Below are 20,980 nucleotides of genomic sequence, written 5' to 3'. Positions count from 1 at the left end.
GAAAGATGATAACTAGGGCTATAACAACAGCATATTCTTTTTGTTGTTTTCAATCTCGAGTATATATCCAATACAGACACAGTTAATCAACCGCGAACCACATCACTCTATATAAAAGCATATAATATATCAACAGATATACACTCGAGAGTCCAAACAATAAAAAGAATATGCTGTTGTCCTAGCCCTAGTGATAACGTATGTATGGACATGAAGTAGTTTAGTTTATTCTTATATAGATCATCATCATCATCGTCATAGGTGTGAAGTGTTTCTCTCTGATGCGCGTGTTGATTTCTCCCTGTAGATTTGTGCCTATCTCCGCTGAGTATGAAAGATGCTGTGGAGAAGACTCTGGTGTTATGGTTGATGATCATTCGGAAGAGGAGGAAGACGAGGATGGAAACCACCTGACCTCATCTTCTGCCCTGGGAGCTTGTTGTGGCTCTGCTCCTTGTACATCCGTCGAGGGTACCAAAATTGCTGATGATTGTCGAATCCATCACATTGTAGACCACAATGCATATCGTTCACGTCATAAGGTAGAGTTTTTTCCTCCGTCAATTTTAGTGTCTTTTTTTTTTCTTTTAAAATTATTTCCACTATTTATACACATCTTCCGTGTTCCGAAACATATCTTCTCATCCATGGACCCAGCCAGTCTTTCAACAATTGGTTGCTTTTCTGCTTCGAAATTTTTAGATGAAGATGATAAGTGCAGAATGTGAGTTTGAAAAAGATGGGCTTAGATCTGATTACTTTTGAGAAAGATAAACTTTGGACAGTATAAGGAAATATGTGCAGAACAGGAGACTCCAATGGTATGGCCATGTTGGAAGAATGTATAAGAGTTCTTTGGTTAGTAGATGTAAAACAATTAAGGTAGGGTCAGTTCACAAAGGAAAACACGAAAAATGATAAAAATAGACTTGAAAGAAAGAAGGTTCAAGATTTGTTAGTTTGGAAGTCAATTTCTATAAACTGTCCATCACATACCAACATGTAAAATTGACGTTAAACCAAATATCATTATGATGATAAATAATTTATATTAAGACGACTGTTCTCATCTTGAGTGTTTTTTTGTTCTCACAACCTTTCAGCTGATATAAACTCTGACTTTCTTTAAGTGATTTTTTTTTTCTTTAACGTTGAATCCATACAGAATTTGTGAGGGGTAGATTGTTCTCATTCTGTCAGTCATAATCAAGTAAGTGTTAAGTAAATTATCAAGTGTATGTTTGAATTTTGTAGACAGCTAGAAAAATGATGAGGTGTTATGTTATAATGTATGTTGTAAATATAATTATTTTCTTGACATCTTTTGTCCCCCCTCCCCCAATTATTTTCTTTAAATTATGTGATATCTCACACTGTATGGAGAGGGTAATATTAAAGTATATTTTCTTTTTTTTTTTTTTTTGTTGATGTTTTGTCAGACATGACTTGATTGATTTTATTGGTACTTTTTTCTTAACCTTATCCAAATCTGTTTTCAATTGACCCGTATCTTTTTGATTGTACGGGTATTTATCGTAATTATGCCCCTCCACCTCCCACCCATTGATAATTGGCTGCTGTTCTTTTTATCTACTGTTTTGATTTCTCATCCTGCCGCATTAAATCAACATCATTCACAGCCTTAGGCTAACTCTCTCTCTCTTTTTTCGTTTTTCCTTTCTTCATTAAACTATGCTCTGTTAATAATATTAACTCTTGTTCAATAAATTGACATCTGCTTTTTCTCAGTTCTGTTATTGCTGGTAGTGGTGGGAAGGGTGTAAACTAACAGGATTTATCTCCCTTTAAAGTTTTAACTTTTTCAATCACTCATCCAAGTTCACCCTGACAAACCAGACAGAGACGCACATCGATGTCAATCCTACGTTCTCTTGAATGTTTGATTATTCAATCACATTTACGTTTTGTTCCATGTGCTCAGCTAGTCCTTTTCATTGTGTATGTCTTTCCTGGGTGAGACCTTTTTTTTTTCTTTTCAACAAGTTTCTTATATTTTCATCTCATTTATGTACTTATTTAGACATTTACATTTTCATTTGTGCTTTTTCTTTTTTTTTTCTTTTTCTCGTTTCTTCCCCCTTTCCTTTTTCTTCCCCCTTTCCTTTTTCTTCCCCCTTTCCTTTTTCTTCCCCCTTTCCTTTTTTCCTTCCCCCTTTCCTTTTTTCCTTCCCCCTTTCCTTTTTTCCTTCCCCCTTTCCTTTTTCTTCCCCCTTTCCTTTTTCTTCCCCCTTTCCTTTTTCTTCCCCCTTTCCTTTTTCTTCCCCCTTTTCTTTTTCTTCCCCCTTTTCTTCCCCCTTTTCTTTTTCCCTGTTCTTTTTCCCCTGTTCTTTCTTTTCCTGTTCTTCTTTTCCTGTTCTTCTTTTCCTGTTCTTCTTTTCCTGTTCTTCTTTTCCTTTTCTTCTTTTCCTTTTCTTCTTTTCCTTTTCTTCTTTTCCTTTTCTTTTCCTGTTCTTCTTTTCCTGTTCTTTTCCTGTTTTTCTTTTCCTTTTCTTTTCCTGTTTTTCTTTTCCTTTTCTTTTCCTGTTTTTCTTTTCCTTTTCTTTTCCTGTTCTTCTTTTCCTGTTCTTCTTTCTCTTCCTTTTCTTTCTCTTCCTTTTCTTTCTCTTCCTTTTCCCTTTTTTATTTTCCCTTTTTCTTTTCCCTTTCCTTTCCCCTTTTTTCTTTTTTCTTTTCCATTTTTTCTTTTTCTTTTCCTTTTTTTCTCTTTTCTTTTCCTTTTTTTCTCTTTTCTTTTCCTTTTTTTCTCTTTTCTTTTCCTTTTTTTCTCTTTTCTATAATCTTCAAAAGTTTTCTCATTGCAAGCATATGAATTTATTTTTTTCACTTTTATTTAAAACGTTTGTATTAAAATTTTTTTCTGTTTGTTTACTTTCTTATTATGGATGGACTGTTTTTTTTTTTTTTTTTTTTTTAACAACAGAATAATTCATCAATTCTACTCATTTTCTTTTGCATCCCTCCTATCCTGTCAGCTTAGAACTTTAACAATATTTAGTTAAAAGAGTATTTAAACACTAACAGGTCAGTTCTTAAAATTTTTCTATGCAGGTTGCATCTGTAACAATGAAACTGCTTTTTAATCTTAAGCCTGACAGACCAACTAAGAAATGTTTTTTTAAATTGTGGCTGACTAACAGACAATGCATTTTGAAGAATGAAGGACGGCAAAAATAGCTATATTAAACTAACGCATGACTGACAGTGCATCTGATAGAGATGCTTATAAAGAGTAAGGTTTTATTTTTCCTCATTCTCTCAACGTTTTGTTTTTCTGAGTACAACTGGATTAACTGGATTAATTGATTGATTGTAAATACTTAATTCCAGCAGTTTTGCTCCTCACGCCGACTTTTATTTCTCTGGGTTGACATTTTTGTTTTTATTTTCAAATTTTGACATTTAGCAGTGTGATGAACATTATTTTCGATGCGTTTTATTTGTTTATTAGGTGTTGTTTAAGTGAGTGTTGAAGTGTGCTAGCTGTATAGATTAAGGCTCTCTGAAGTTAAGCAAGTTCAGGAAGTAAAAACTACATGTTTGTTAATGAATTGCACAAAAATTTTAAGAGTTTGACTGAACAGGGATGTGAGTTCTCCATTTGTTTTTTTTTTTTGAAAAGTGGAATCCCCCCCCCCTTTTTTTTTTTTACAATCATCATATTCAGTTTAATGTCTGTTTTACATGCCTGTATGTTTTTCTTCTCCCTTCAACTGTAACCTGATCCTGCTACCTCAACTGTTCTACATTTACTAACTCTCATCTATTCTTTCAGCATGGTCATACCATTGGAGCCTTCTGATTTGCATGCATCTCCCTATACTGTCCAGATTTAATCTTCTTCTGAACTCATCAGAACTAAGACTGTCTTGACACTTCAATTGTATCATTCTCATGTCATTTCTCTCCATGCAATGCATGTCCTCTACCCTCACCAGCCAGGTTTCACTTCCATGCATTATCACATCGCACTCACATGCCCGATAAATTTTTCCCTTGGTAATGCTCTGTTGGTTAGTAATGACAAAAGTTCCCTGAATTCCATCCTCTTTTAATTCTACCTATCACACTCCATTCTGTGCCTCAATCATATTATGAATGTAACAAAATTACTGAACAACCTCAGTAGTTTCACCATCCACGGCTTCTCATCATATCTTTGTTCACATTTGTCCCTGTTGTCTTATACTTCTTGCGCATAATAAACTGGTTGTCCTTCTGTAAGAAAAGACCAAATCACTTTATGCCCCCCCCCCTTTTTTTTTTTTTTTTTTTTTTTTTTTTTTTTTTTAATATTTTAAATTAATTTTATTTCTTTTTCTTTTCTCCCTGGTTTTATATTTCTCTTTTCCTGTTTTATATTTCTCTCTTCCTTTCTCTATCATGGTTTGTATCTTGTTGCACCCCCCTTTCCCCTCTCTTTGAAAATGTTAATTTTGTCATACTTCAAACGATTTATGGATAGGGAAGGTAAAAGAGTTTTGTTTCATTAATACATGTCTTTCTGTCCCTTAAAAATTTAGTAGTTGATATTTTTTGTAGGAAATAGTAAAAGAAAACATAAATTAATACCCTTTACTACCCCCCCCCCCAAAAAAAATGGTGATTCTATTTTTTTAGGCAATTGATAGCAATTATGAGTGAACACCCTAGCTCTCAGGTTAAAAAGTTCATCTTATCAGCTTATTTCTTCATGATGGTGTGATTGTAAGGAAACCTGTTAATCTTGATGATGTTAAAAATTCAAATAATTAAAAAAAATTCTCTGAGGATTCCATGTATTTCCTATACATTACAGATCCCAAACTCCTGAACCGAATGGTAAACCATTATCGTTCCTGCAATCATTGATGGCACTAAATATTCAGACTAGTAGGGTTACTGTGTGTTTCTTCACAATACTATTCCTGTAAACACTGATCACTGACATTGATTAGCATTTTCAGAATTTCAATATTTTTCTCTTGAAAATATTCTACAATAGTTTAATTTTATTTAGAACTAGTTGACCATCCCAATATTGTCCAAACATGCTTGAACATACATTTATTTTTTATACATCTTATATATATATATATAACACACACTAGGTTGAAGATCTAAGATTGAATTAAGGAGGAACCCTATATCCTGCTCTCCGTCCATAGCACTATATTACCTTATTTTCTACATTTTACTATATTCAGTTTATGGTAAATTTAGTCTTTGATTCTCTTGAGGTACACCTGCTCTAATCCCTAGACCCCACATTAAAATGTTTAATTGCTTATATTCCATAATTTAAGCTTAAACTGAAGTAAAATATATTTTTTTGTGCACAAACATTTTATATCATTTAGTCAAAAAGTCTGTCTTCCAAAGAAACCAAACTTATGACACATATATAAATTGTGTGTGTGAAGTTTGAAATTTGTCAAGGTGGTTTTCATCATTTGGATAGATGAAGATGGTAGATGATAACAGAACACACCACCAGAAGCAGTATTAACAGCCAAACATTATTTGAATTACAGCCAAATCTCAAATAAATATCTCATCTTGGTTGTTATTTTGCAATGTTTATGCATGAATCTATATGGAATTTTAAACTGGGCTCTTTATTTAATCCACAGAGGTAGATTCTCATTCCATCAGCCATAATCTGGTAGAAGTTTTCAGTAATTTTTATTTTATTAGTATCACCTATAGTGAGAATCAAACCTTCAATCTTCAGAAAACTAGAACTAATTGTTAATCAACACTTTTATCCATGATGCAATGAATGCAATGCGTTTTTTGAATTAATGAATACTAGCCGGAGGCCTGGCATTGCCTAGTTGTACAATATCTGATATTCTAATTTATGCGGATTGCATATGTATTCAATCCTCTATATATAGCATTATATATTATGAGGAATAATTTGCCTGGTGGACTAATTTTCAAAAAAAAAAAAAAATTATGATAATGTCATTCATCAAATTCCGTCTGTTTACAATATCACGTCAGCTGATATTTAGGTTTGATGATGAACGCCCTGGAAAAGGCACTTCTGATTAATGTTTAGTTTTAAAATATGAAAGTGAAAGAATGATTTGCTGGGATTTTAAATGGTACCCCTTCTTTTATCGTAAATTGAACTCATTAATTAGAAAAAAAAATTTAAATTATGGTGAGATACACCCTGGCCAGAAATGGGTACCATTCGATCCGTAGACCACTTAGCTATATCTCCAGATGATAATAGTTCCATTTTGTTAAGAAGAAAGATTTGCTGAGAATTATATCTTCCTTGATTTGCTGAGAATTATCTCCCTTGGCTGGTGTAACTGAAAAAATATTCCTCTGTAAAAATGTTTTTTTATCTATAAGAAAGACTGAATTTTTTCAAGTTTTGATACTTATCAGATGAATTTCTATACAAAACATATCTAAGAACACTGTCAGACATATAAATTAACTTTGTGTGAAATTTGCAAAAGGTAGCTTCAGCTGTTTCAGGAGGCAGGAACTCGCACACATGCACAAAGTGACTTTTATATAACAATAGAAATTTTGTGTTGTGAAAATTTCTGTGTAAATCTTGTCTCTTGTGTCTTTCATTTTCACCCTGTCTTTGTTTATTGAATATTCTTCTGGATTCACTTAATTCTTTCTCATCACCTTAAAAAGTTCACTTATGATTAAAAAAAAAAAAGATCCACCATTATGTTCACTTTTTATATTTTATTCTGATATTTATATATTGACATCTTTGTCATTATTTATGCAAGTATCATCACTGGTACTAATAATTAAGTCTCATTTATCTCTGTGGTATTTTTGTTTAACCATAGTCCTGCTGACTAAATTAAAAATTTTTATCTTTTTATTTATGGAAATCACTCCAGAGAAGGCATGAAGCCACAGTAAAGTGCTAAAAAAATACTGCTCCAAGGTAAAAACAACTAACCATTATAAGTGTTACATGGCTAGATTTTGACCCATAAAACAGCAATTCTTTTCTTTTTATCAGAAACATCACTTGTAGTATGTGAGAATCAAAAGACAAAATAAGCTAGACGGTTTAAAGTAATATTACCTGCTCAAACATTAGCATCAACAAAACGTAGAATGATACACAACATATTACCGGATATAAACTTCTAATATTAAAACATAAAACGCTAGTTATATTACTATTACTATGAGTCATTCTATAAGCAAACGGTGTTGACTAGTCGGGTATCTGAGCAAATATGCAGGGCCTGATCTTACCCAACATTACACGTCCACCTGATCGTTGCTCTGCTATTATGTTCAAGATGTGCCAGTGAGTTTTTTTTGTTGTTCGTTATAAACTTCTTAATTAAGAGAGTAGAAAGAAGTGGGTTTACTTTCAGCAGCCTCGTAACTTTTGCTTTCCTTAGTCCTCACATTCAATGAACGACGTTTCTGATAAGAGGGAAGAATTGCTGTTTTCTGGGTCAGAATTTATCCACCTTGGACTTATAATTAGCTAGTTTTTGACCTTGGAATAGTATTTTATTCTTTTTAGTTCCTTACATCAAGTGGCTTAATGTATTGTCTGGAGCGATTTACATAAAAAGAAATATCTTTGCTTGTATCTTTTCTGAAAGAGAAATTAGACATTTTTCAATTTTATGTTTATCATATTTTATGTCTTAAAGGGGAGATAACCTCAATTATTTAAAGGAAGATAACTCCATGTAATTGCTAATATCATACTGTGGTTGGATTAGGGTGTGTGTGAGATAAAGAGTATTAACTACTAGGTGATATTTCAAATATTATACGGTTATTGTCTAGAGGATTTCTCATTGTTTACTTGCATATTATTGATTTCCAATGTTAGAAAGGTTTGCAATAGACACACCTTAGCTACAATCTGATGTTGTTTTACAAATTTGCCATTTAACAGTTCCCATTATTACCTTGCAAATTTTCTTGGATTATCAAGAATTTTGCATTTTTAAAGTCAAACAGAAATGACTTTGATAGTCAACATGTATCGATTTCACTGTATCCTTGGTGTACAGAATGAGATGAACTGGATGTTCAGCTCACATATTCTGGTGTCAGCACTTGATAAATTGAAGATAGCTGAATCATTAAAGGTATTGTGATTGGTCGAATCAAGTTCGAGGTAACCTTGATTAAACTTTGTAATTTTCATAGGCTAGTAAATGGAACACTGTTATTATATCCTGTAATTTTAGATTTTCTCTGAGAGTTTTATTTTGTCTGTAAACAGAGTACATTTCATCATTGGCTAATGTATCAGATTTTGTATTATTTTTATTGCTCTTAGGGGAAGTTAAAATTCTAACAGATAACCTTGACAGTTTTCAAAGGTTGCAAGATGTCATCTACAGTAGATAAAGAAGTCTTAACACAGCAAATTTGTCACTGAAAATAAATATATATATATATATATATATATATATATATATATATATATACTAGCAGTTCAGCCTGGCTTTGCTCGGGGCCCTATGTACTGTTCATAACTTGCCCTACATGTGAATACACTTTATATACAATTTCAAATGTTTAGACCAAAAATTGTCTGAGTAATTTCGTAGAGACCGCATAGGTAAATTTTTTATAACTTGGACCCCAATTTTAACCCCATAACATTTATTTTGGTCTCGAATCACAATAAAATTGTTTTCCCCATATCCAAGTTACCTACATCTGAAATTGGCGGAGAAATTTGGTAGAATCTGCAAAGGTCAACTCTTTCAACTTTGACCTTTTGGCAGCCAAATTTTCACCCCAAAACTGATTAAAATGCTTTGCGCATGTCTGAATACCTGTTATGCATAAATTTTAAATGTTTATACCCAAAATTGTCGGTGTAGTTTGCTAGACACCGCAAAGATCAAATCTTTTGAACTTTGACCCCTTGGCAGCTCAAATTTTCGGCCCAAAGTGATTAAAAAGCTTGCCCCATCTCTGAATACCCTTTATGTAAAATTTAAAATGTTTAAACCAGAAATTGGCTGAGTAATTTGGTAGAGACCGCAGAGGTCAATTTTTTAAAAACTTTGACCCCCAATTTTGACCCCTTAAATCAAATTAAAAAGTTTGATCCATTTCCAAGTAATCTACATTTAAAATTTCAAGTGTTTACACCTAAAATTGGCAGAGGAATTTGGGAGTGTTTTCAAAGATCAAATCGTTGAACTTTGACCCCTTGACAGCCAAATTTCTGGTCGATAACTGATTAAAAAGATTTTCCCAAATCTCAATACCCCTTATGTCAAATCTCGAGTCTGTAGACTGAAAATTGACTCAGTTATTTGGTAGGGAAATGTACACCGGCACACAGGCAGGCATTTTCACTTGTATAGATATATATATAGATATATAGATTAGTGTCGTGCCGATTAATCGGAATCAGAAAAATCACCAAATTTGGGGCTAACAGAATCGGAAAAATTGGTGCCTATTTTCCAATGCTTAAATGATTCTTTTGTTTTTTTTATTTTTTGTTTAAAGCAAAATCTTTCATTGCTGGTAATAATGATAAAATAATAGATATTTATTGATTTTAGCTTTACTGGTATTTTAAAATCTATAGATCATCCTCTACAAGTGTAAATTTATGTTTAGGCAAATATCTGCATATTTAACATGTTTTTTACATAAATCTGGGAAAATAACAATCTTATAGTAAAATAATTAGAGATTTATAAAGAATTAGAATCTGGGAATTTAGTATGGAATCGGTAATTGCATTGGAATCGCCCCATCACTAATATATATATATATATAATATATATAGTAAATAAGATGGAGAGGCAAGTAAATAGAGAAACATGCACACACACACACACACGTGTGCGTATTTCTCTATTTACACACAAAGTATTTAAAAAAACAAATTTTAGTTCTACAATAAAAGTGAACTTTGGATTGAGACAAAAATAAAAATTGTCTCTGCCTAGAATTTCTTATTCACTGACCGAGAACAGAAAAGATGAAGTGTAGTATCAGAACAGATACTATACTTTGCTCCTAGCTAAAAAGTATGTCATGACACTCAATTTCTTTTGGACTTGTGTCCAAAGAAATATTTTCTCTTATTTCATATTTTGATCTGTTCTATTTTAAAAATGGTATTTGTCTTTCCTTTCAGTGGTCCAAATTTAACAAGAAAAGTTCTAGACAATCAAATTATGCAGTATTTCATCATGAATTATGCATGCAACTTGAGAAGTTATGCTCAAACCGCCCATCCACAAAAGATACTGACGAAGATGTTCAAAGGTTATCATGTCTTGATCGGTTGACCCGAAGCGAAGTCGAAGATTACCTAAAGAACATAAATGAAGAAAATATTGATGATCCCTCCAGCAAATACCTCCTCCTCACAACCCCGAAAGAGCGACGTGATAACTCTGCCTCGGCTTCTGATAACTTGGAGGAGGAGGAGAATAAACTGGAACAGCTTATCGGTGAGGACAAATGATGTTTCTATTTCTCGGTTTATTTTTATTATTTTAAAGTCTGTTTGTAGTTATCAATTTAGGAATGAGAGATGAAAATGAGTTTAAAAAATTTTTTTTTAAAGTTTGAATTTATAGTTCTTGTCCATAATTTCTTCTATATTATAAAAAATCAAAAACAAAATCTGTATGATGCACGTATCCATGACAAAACAAAAATATCATAGTTGAAAAATCTTAATTCAATATTTTGAAATAATGAAATAAAATTTTATAAGTAATCGAGGAGCGGCTGTCTCATCTGCCATTTTAAAAACAAAGGAAAATAACTCTACAATAATTCAAACTTGCCACATTTATGTTGTAATGCATACAAATTCCTGTTAATCGCCTAAAAATGATTTTCTTTATAAAAATGAAACTATTTGACCACTTTATATGATGTTTGGAATATGATATTTTTGTTTCATCATGAGTATATACATCATACAGCTTTCTTTATATTTGTTTTTAATATAGGGATGGATTCTAAAGAAGAACCAAATTTATTTCTGAGAAATTCCTCACTTTTTCTTTATTGTGCAGAAAAATGTTCACTTTAGTTTCACCATTTTCATTTTTACCAAAAAACATTTTATATAAAATCCCTTGTGCAGTCACTGACTGATAAATATTTTTCGTCCTATATTAAGATCCTCCCTATATTAAAAACATCATTTTTTTAAATTGATCTATAGTACCTATAATGAAACAAAAATATTATATTCCAAAAATCATGTAGATTGGTCAAGTATTTTTTTATGAAGAAAATCATTTTTAAGTGATTATTGGAAATTTGTAGACATTGCAACATAAATCTTGCAAATTTGAATTATTGTTAAATTATCGCCCTTTGTTTCTTAGATGTGTTTTTTTTTGTTTTTTTTTTAATGCCAAGAAAGGCAGTCCCTTTTGGTTACTCATCAAATTTAATTTGATTATTTAAAAACAAAGTTACTTGATCAATTTATGTGAAAAAGATCAGACTAGAGTTTGGAAGTTATTTTGTGAAAAGCCATCCAACACATAACATTTATAATTGGATGCTAAACTGATGATAATTGTCGACTCCATTACATTGTAGACAACAATGAATATCCTTCACATCATAAGTTATTTTTTTTTTCTCTGTAAGTTTTAGCGATTATTTCTTTTTTTTTTTTTTTTTTGTTACTTTTAGAAATTATTTCCACTAATTCTTTCTATATTTTATGCACCAAAATTATATATTAGTGATGTTAAATCATGAAATCAATAAAATCATTGGGTCTTAACAGCATATCATCTTATCTAGGGACCCGGTCAATATTTCAACAATAGTTTTTGTTTTGGAAATTTTTAGATGATGATTTCTATTATATATATATATATATATATATATATATAATTCTCATCTTGGTTGTTATTTTTCACAATATTTTGGCCAATATGTATTTCATAACTCTGTAATCTGTACAGAATTTCAAACAAAACCCTTTATTTTAGAGGAGAGGGGAGGGGTGTAGATGATTCAGTAGGAGTGTTAAACAAGGCAATCACTGACTTGGATTTTGTTTTATTCAATCATTTCATCTTGGGTTATTTGTCTATCCTGATTAGCATAAAAATATATCCATGCACATGTATAGATTAACACAGATAAAATAAAGATCTGTATCTGAGTGGCAAACTAATGGAGAAGAGACGAGCCACTTGCCACCATTTTTTAAAAAAACTTTTTTGTTCAGACTTTCACGCTTTCTTGCCTTCCCCTTAATCATTGATTAATCTGAAACAATTTACACTGGAATCATTTCACCTAACTTAACAAACTCAAGACTGTCCATAAACGGTAAACTGTCACAAAACTTACTCCTACTCCTAAAACTCCTAAACTAACTCTAAATATATTGACCTCGATGTCCAGTCTTTTGTCCCACTCACCAGCACACCTTGATTAACAATCCTATTTTAGGTTACCTTTGTGTGCCTTATTGAACCACCTCCTCCTCCCATTGACTTTCTACTAACTTTACTTCCTATACTTTTGTTCTGCTGATTAACTTATTTCCTCTTTTTAAAATAGATTTTCCTTTTCTTGTTTTTTTATCATTTCCTAACATTTTGAGGAAGAACATCCATAGTATCACATAGATTTATATGAAAAAGTTTAGTACTATGAGTTATTCATGCTCTAAAAATAAACATGGTATTTCTCTTAAAAGCCACTATTCTAGAAAAGAACAGGATGTTGTTGTAAGATTCAAGAGTTGTAAGAGTTTGTGTTGCTTTCTTCTCCAGAAGATGAGGCCAGTGGTCTTAAGGATAAAAGCAAAGATGCTGAATTTGCTGAAGATTCTCTTGGCTTCCATTACAGACTTCCATGGCTAGGTGAGCAAAAGAACAACTTGCTAATGTTTATTTCTTTTATATTAATGAAATTAGTTTCGTACTTGTCCAGAATTCTCTCTATATTAAAACAAAATTTTTTTTAATCTGTATGATGTACTACCCATGATGAACATAAATGTCATGTTTCAAAAATCATGTAAATTAAGAAGTTTTAGTCTTAACTAACTAAGAGAATAGCATTTTATGAGTAAGCAAGGAGGGACTGTTTTGCATTGCTATTTTGAAGAACAAGGGCAGATAGCTCTACAATAATTTAAACTTACAAGATGAAATGTCTATAATTATATCATCACTTAAAATCATGTAAAAATTTTCTTTATTAAAAAATTAAATATAATTGAGCAGTTTGTGTAATTTTTGGAGTATAATATTTTTTAGTCATTGGTACATACATCACACCTATTTTCATTTTTGTTTTTAATATAGAAGGATTCCGAACAACCACCATTATTTTTAATCTAATGCCTTCCACATAACGTGTGCCTTATGTTCGTCCGGAGTTGTTAGTGTTACTTACTGCCATCCTCCAGGAGGATACGGACTGTTTATTTATCACAAACAGTTCAATTAAATCATGCTTATAGTTTTCATTCAAGAATACTCATGATTCCAGCAGATACTGTGCTGACTGAGGACACCCTGTCGTTGATTGTCTCTATAATTGAAAGTCTACACAACAATAAAGACAGAATTCATCTTGAATTTATAGAAAGACCAGAGGGGGGGTACCCGGCGTTGCCCGGGTGTTTGGAGGTGTGTGTGTGTGGTTTTAGGTAAATCAAAACACCCAGGTGTTTGTGTCGGAGGGGGGGGGGGTTAAAATAAAAAAAAAGTTTTGGTAGGTAAGTATCAAGGATTGAACCCGAACCTTTGAAGCGAAGTTGGAAATTAAAGTGTGAAAAAAAAACATGCGACGTTAACCACAGGGCCACCATGAAATAGTAATGGAAACATGTCTGAATGTATTTAAGTATTAAAACTTGTCAGGTGCTCGTACTTAATGAGGTCAACTTTGACTGCGGGGCAGTATTTTATTTACTGCGGGGCAGGATTTTCTTCTTTTTTTTTATGTTTCCCCATAAAAAGGGGATTGTCCAAATTGAATAGCATTTGTCTGATATAAGGAGAAACTCCACATTGATCAAAACTGATTGCTTTCGGGCGTTTCCGGCGATTGCGACCGGAAAAATGCTGCCAGAATTAGTTTCACTTTTATTATACGAAAAAGCTTAATGCACATGCGGTGATCGAAAAATGTTGAATATTTATCTTTTCAAAGCTGAGCAAATTAAATAGACAGGCGATCCCCGTTGTTAACTGGTAGATATTATCATTTAGACGTGATATAAAAAGTTTTAAGAAGTAAGTCGACCGATCGCTTCTCGGAAAAAAGCCTTTCTTGGACATACACAAAAAGTGAACATACATACATACATATATACATACACACATTTTCGCTTTTATATCTATAGACTAGCGGGGGTTTGGGTGTGTGTGTGCTCTTAAATAAAAAGAAACGGGGGGGGGGAGTCGAACCCAAAGCCCTGAGGCGAAGTTTGAAAACGTGAAAAAAACATGAATCGTTCAGCCAGCCAAAATGAGTTACTGAAAGATGTTTGAATTTATTTAAGTAAGAACCAAATTGACAGGTGACCGCATAGAAGTCGTAGAGCGTTATGACGACGACGTAAGTAATAGCTATTCAGCAAATGAGGTCAATGACCAGGTTTGTTTGTTATAAGCGAAGTAAAAAAAGAAAACATAAAAACGAACGTTAAAACTTAAGCGAGGGGGTGGTAATCAAAACATCGAAAAAAAAAACTAACGTAAGGCAAACGAACGATGTTAAATGTAAAAATCGAAAAAAGAAAACAGAAAAACGAACGAGTTAAAACACCCCCAAAAAACGTGAAAAATGGCTTAAATAAGCCTGTTTCGATATTAAAATTTAAAAAATCGGTGGGTATGAAGTAAAAAAAAGCAGAAAAACAAACATTATATGAAAAATGGCTTCAATAACACTGGTTCAATATTTAAATTTAAGAAATCGAAAAAAAAAAAAAAGAAGACATCTCACAGCACAATTCGAACCCAAAACGTTTATATAATGAGCCAACGCGCTAACCAACTGAGCTAACGCGACGTACATGAAATTTAGTCAGTTCTTCAACTATTTAAAGTAAATCAGGTCATGACGTCATCTGACGCATGCATAGAACCGGTTGTCGTCACGAGAGGACCGTTTTTGGTTCCCCCTCCCCCACACACCCACACAAATTATTGTTCGCCCCAGCTTCAGTACATTGACTTTTGTTGACCTTTGGCTCTAATATTTCTTGCTATCCTTGATGTAATTGTTATTGAATCCTAAAGGAGAATATATTCTAGCTTATCTATTGTATTCAATACGTAACATTAAATCTTTGTCTGACATCCCAAATCCACAGCATGTGTCCCAAAATACATGTTCTTAGTTGTTAGGACCTAATCCCATACTGACCGGAAATCCATATTAAGTCAATATTGCCCCGATGATTTTATTGCAGAAACTCTTTTTTATGATTATGTCATAGAAAAAGACATTTTATAGCTATGTATAATTATAATGAACAATATTGTAGTTTTTGTATTTTCTATATATAAAAAAACAGATGTAAATATTTAACCGATAAACTCTTAAACTACTAGTCACGTAACACTGAAATTAACAGAAAATAGTAATCATTCACCAAGGATCATTTATAACAAGGAAAATCTTTGTGTGAATGGATGAATAATGTGTACAGAAATGTAGACAAGTTTCAACTTCTATTTCTTTTTACACCTGCCCAAATTCATTTCTTCAGGTTGTTTATTATTAAATCTTTATCTTTCTTTCAATATCTACATTGGTAGAAAATGTGGCTGGAACGCTAAATGTTTTTGTTTCGATTCTAGCTGATGGTACCAAAGTTATTTTTTTAACTTTTGGAATCACTACTATGTTAGGTACAATATAATATTCAATAGAGAATTAGCTCTGTAGTAATAAATACGAAATCTGCATGAATTAAAGTATATTTAAGCATATTTTATAACCCAACAATGCTGCCCCCCCTCCTCTAGTAGGATCCTAAGGTAACCACAATTTTTTTGATTATTAAAGAAGACAACTTGAAAATTTCTTTTTTTACCTTTACCCTGGAATTTAATTTACAAAAGAATACTGTAAATAAAAAAAAATGTATTTCACAATTTAATGTTGAAAAAATATTACGATTAAATTAAATAATTTTATCGTAATTATTACCTGCAATTTGATGTCCCCAAAATATTTAATTTGTTTGTTTATTCTCTATAGTAAAGACCCATACATGTTTGTTTTATATATATATATATATATATATATATATATATATATATATATATATAATTTTTGCTAGATTCCAAGGTCCAAAATTTAATTCATATTTTCAATCACTTTTTTCCAAAACAAAAAAACATTTTACAGATCTGTTTCGTTCATGGAGGAACAACCAATATTTGTTTCTGATGATGTTTGGATGTTTTCCCCATTGACTTAGAAAACAAAATGTTCTCACAGAAAAATACATAATGATGTAATAGGTAAAATACAGAAAGAACCAAAACAATTTATATCAATACTATTTTTAGTTGAGATTTTGTTTTATGTATTTTTATATTATAAAAATACATAAAATGCATAATTTAAAATGTTATGGCTGCATCTTTATATACAATTTTGTATGTCACTTTTATATTAAATCAATTAAATATAAATCCCATTAAAAGTTATGATAAAGAAAATAAAAAACAACCCATGAATAATAATTTTAAATTAAAAATCCAACTTTAACTGTCATTGATTTTTACCTTTTTTATTTTACACAAAAATTCTTATTTTTTGCCGTTCTGGTAGTTATCACAAGCTAACCTAGTTTAGCGTGCAAAAAACAAGTAAAAACAGCAAATTTCTCTTTAATTACAACTTGTGACAACTTATTTAGTTTTTAAATTTGAATGTAAAAAATTAAATTTAACCTTTTTCTCTTTATAAATGTACAGTTTTTTTCTAATGTGTCATTAGTTTTTGTTTTTTTTCTTTTTACAATCTATTTAAAATGTGATTACTATTTTTAGTGACAGGCAATTTATTTTTATGTGAAAAAACTGTTTTTTTGAATTTGGTATCTATGCGTTGATGTATATGCATGTAAAATTATTCTATCTTTAAAAAAGATTGGCCATTTGTCAATATGGTGAGATTAATGCAGGGTTTTAAGTTGTCTTTCACAAAAAAAACTATTCTCAATTGAAAATTCCAGTGAATTAAATAAATTTTTATCAAATTATTTTCGTATGTTTTTACATTGCTCAAATCTGAGTTTTTATTGATTTACTCTGAAAGGAAACATTTAGCTTGATATCTCTGATGTGCTATGCATTATGTTAAAAAGATTTAATATTAGCTGTTGAAATAAGTTGGTTCTTGTCCAGAATTTCCTAAAGAAAAATCTGTATGATGTACCTGTGACAAATCACGTAAATTGTAGTTTTTTTTTTTTTGTTTTTTTTTTAAGTAAGAAAATCAAATTGTATGAGTATTGAAGAATGAATGTCACCTGCCATTTTGAAAAAGATAAACTCAAAAAAAACAAAGTTGGTAACTCAACAATAATTCCAATCTAGCGACATTTCTGTTGTAATGGCTACAAAATCCATTAATCGCTTAATTGTTTTCTTTATAAAAAAGTACTTGGTCAAGTTACATGACTTGTTGAATATATTTTCATTTTGTCACGGGTATGTACGTAGTTTTTTTTATTTTATTTACATACCGGTATTGCTAACATATAAAGTTATATTATGTTTCAAAATTTTTAAGATTCGCATTTCAAATTTATATTATTCGAACTACTGTTCTCATCTTGGATGCAATTCTCACGTTTTGGCCGATATAATCTTTGACCTTCTACAAATGAATTTTGAATGGAACGCCAGAAAGCTATATATGTGTACATTTTAAAAGATTTTTTGTTTAATGAAAATTTTAAATGTGATTATTGATGATATTAAGAAATGCCGAATGAAACCCAATAAATTACTAAACTTCTAATTAAGTTTTGTTTTTAATTTTGTTTTAATTGGAAGTTTTTTTTATTTATTTTTTTTTTTATTCAATTTCACTTTGAAGCAGGGGGCTACTATCAGGGACTTAATTAGCGGGGTCATTATGAAGGGAGATGAGTAGAAAGATGTTTGTTAACATTACACTTGAACTTCTGCATATCAGTGCAGTTGGGAAAGCAGAATCCCGGAAGGGAGTTCCAAAGACCCGCAGTTCTGGGAAAGAAACTATTGGAGTAAGAGGCCTTCTTGCACCTAGGGATCTCTACTGTAAAGGGATAAGACTTAGTAGCTTGTCGGATTTGTCGGGAGTAGTTACGTCGAGGAGGTACAAGTGTTTGCAGTTCGTCAGAGCATTCACCATTAAAGTATTTGTAGAACAGGCAGAGGGATGCAACATCTCGTTGATGGGACAGAGGCTGAAGCCTAGATGACAGTTCAGGACAGTTGGCGACTCTCTTTTGAACCCTGTCCAGGAGCGAGAGACAAACAGCAGATGCACCAGCCCAGATGTGACAACAGTACTCCATACATGGGCGAATGGTGGCCTTATAGGATACTGTCAGGCGTAAGTAGTTTTCTAGCACGATAGAGGGAGCCAACCTTCCTTACAGCAGCCTTGGCAATGCTCTCAATGTATCTATTCCAGTTCATATTCCCTGTAAACGTTAGGCCGAGGAGTTTAAAAGAAGTACTTTCAGGCAATGTGTTCTTGGCCATTGCTATTGGTGGTAGAGAAGGTTTCTTGTAGTTATTGAAGGAAACAAGCTTAGTCTTAGCAGCATTGAATGTGACCATCCATTTTTGTCCCCATTTCACTACAGATTGGAGGTCATCCTCTAGTGTTTCTGTCATTTCCTTGGATATGTGTTTATTTGTTTTCCCCTCATATCTGTTATAGAGAGTGGTGTCATCGGCAAATATACCCATCTCCGAAACAATTTTATCAGGGAGGTCATTTATGAATATCAGGAATAATAGAGGTACAAGTCTAGACCCCTGAGGTACTCCCGCATTTATGTCATATTGTTTAGATGTACGACCGTCGAGGACAACTTTGATTTTTCTATTACTTAAGAAGGATTTAATTACATTATGAATTCTTCCAGTGATTCCATATGATCTAATTTTCCTTAGAAGACCATCGTGCCATACCGTGTCAAAAGCCTTAGATATATCAATGGCTACCGCTCTACCCTCCCCTGTTTTGTCCAATGAACAGTATATATGTTCAGAAACTACAGTTAAGATATCTGCTGTTGAACGGGCTTGCCTGAATCCATATTGTTTGTCAGTCAGGAGTTTAGCGGCTGTTAGGTGCTGGACGAGGGCTTGATTAACTAAGGACTCAAATATTTTGGTGAAAAGCGGGAGGAGGCTAATGGGGTGATAATTTAGTGGGTCAGTTCTTTCACCAGAATTCTTGAAGACTGGTACCACAGAGGCGGTTTTCCAGCAGTCAGGAAAGCAAGATTCGTTAAAGCATTTATTGTAAAGTTTGGAGAGAACTGGAGCAACCTTGGCAGAGCATTTTTTTAATAGCACAGCCGGGATGAGATCTGGTCCACATGCTTTTGAGGTGTCTAGGTTTTTTATAATAGCATGTATAGTTGAGGTGTCTAGGTTTTTTATAATAGCATGTATAGTTGTTCTGTTTTTAATTTTACAACTATTGTTTATGTTTTTCAGATGAGACCCAGTCTTCCTCCCCGCCTCATCTTACTCCTCCTGAGGAGACAATTGCTGAAAAGACTCTGCCATGGAAGTGTCATCCCGATGTTGCCAAAGCTCCTCTGGCAGAAGCTGAAGAAGAAATAGAGACCGAACAGACTCTGGCCGAGACGACATTGCCATGGAAACGTCAATCGGCCCGAGAACCTATCTCTGCAGCTATATCATTGAATGTGGTCGAAGATGAACCACGGGCTGCTGAGGTGCCCTCTTGGCTCAACAACCTCCTCTATCAACGCCTGAGGGAATCTGGTTCTCCGTACATGTCACCTGAAGATACACTCACTCTTGTACAAAACATGTCACGGCCTTCGATTTTCTCTGTATTTCCCAACGAGAAATCAGCACCAGAGGCAAAAGAAAAGGAGAGAAATCCATTGATCAAGACTGGCAAATGTTTACCGCCGCCACCACCCCCAATTGCTGCTGAAGTTGAGTCCGAGTCTATTTCCTTACCGCCACCATGGGAGAGCCACAACAGCGCAGAGTACGAGCCGCTCACCTCTCCTCATGCTACCAACACCAACATTGGTGACAAAGTCTGCAGCACAGAGTCGATGCATCGCCTGCTGCCTCCAACACATCATCATATCATCATCCCTCTGACACCAGGCAACACAAACGAAAGCCTTTCTGATCTCGAATCGGCTGCAGCAATTGAACGGGGTGCATTGCGCTCTCCAGCTTCGGCTCCTAATTTTCCGACTCACTGGCAGATGCTCTTACCCACATTGCGTGACCGCAGACATTCCACTTCACTAACCGAAGAGCAAGCATATGAGGAAGCCTGCCTCCAGCGTGTCCAGAATTGGCTTGATAATGTTGACCCGGGTTTTGATGGGGTAGTCGATCTGGATAAGTTTGAGGAGCAGCCGTTCTTCTTGTTAGATGATGATCAACTTGATGACACATATGATGCAGATCTTGAAGATGAGGACTTGGAAGAAACCATCGTGTAAGAATAAAGGAATATACACTTATGTATGTTCACACATAAATATATAAGTCTACTGTTTATTTTGTGTTTAAACCAAAAGATGCTCAAAAAGGTGCATTATTATTTTTGTTTTTTTATTTTGTGTGTGTGTGTGTGTGTGTGTGTGTGTGTGTGTGTGTGTGTGAGTGCGTTTTTTTTTTTTTTTTAATTTTAATTTAATTTCTGGAATTAGTCAACATCGAAACCAAATGATAAATTCAGTTCTAACCCAACATGTCTTATTTATTTTCATCTTGTTGAACAA

At 32.9% G+C, this 20,980-nt stretch overlaps 1 protein-coding gene across 5 annotated transcripts in view; it reads left to right on the top strand.

Annotated features, from left to right (window-relative positions):
* The window catches only part of LOC145254865 (uncharacterized), a 212,983-nt gene extending 192,239 nt beyond the window's left edge, over positions 1-20,744 (top strand). For 3 of the 5 annotated variants that reach the window (XM_080113735.1, XM_080113732.1, XM_080113736.1), the window contains exons 9-12: positions 308-542; positions 10,142-10,460; positions 12,771-12,860; positions 19,698-20,744. In XM_080113735.1, the coding sequence (XP_079969861.1) occupies positions 308-542; positions 10,142-10,460; positions 12,771-12,860; positions 19,698-20,698 (1,645 nt within the window). In that variant the 3' untranslated portion in view covers positions 20,699-20,744. The remainder of the gene's footprint in view (positions 1-307; positions 543-10,141; positions 10,461-12,770; positions 12,861-19,697) is intronic. The other 2 variants (XM_080113733.1, XM_080113734.1) reach the window with 2 other exon arrangements.
* The last annotated feature ends 236 nt before the right edge of the window (positions 20,745-20,980 follow it).

The sequence above is a fragment of the Euprymna scolopes genome, chromosome 30 (genome assembly GCF_053919585.1).
Source record: "Euprymna scolopes isolate OS-2025 chromosome 30, ASM5391958v1, whole genome shotgun sequence".
Lineage (NCBI taxonomy): Eukaryota > Metazoa > Mollusca > Cephalopoda > Sepiida > Sepiolidae > Euprymna > Euprymna scolopes.
Note: the sequence above shows the minus strand (reverse complement) of the source record. Positions and strands in the feature narration are given on the sequence as shown.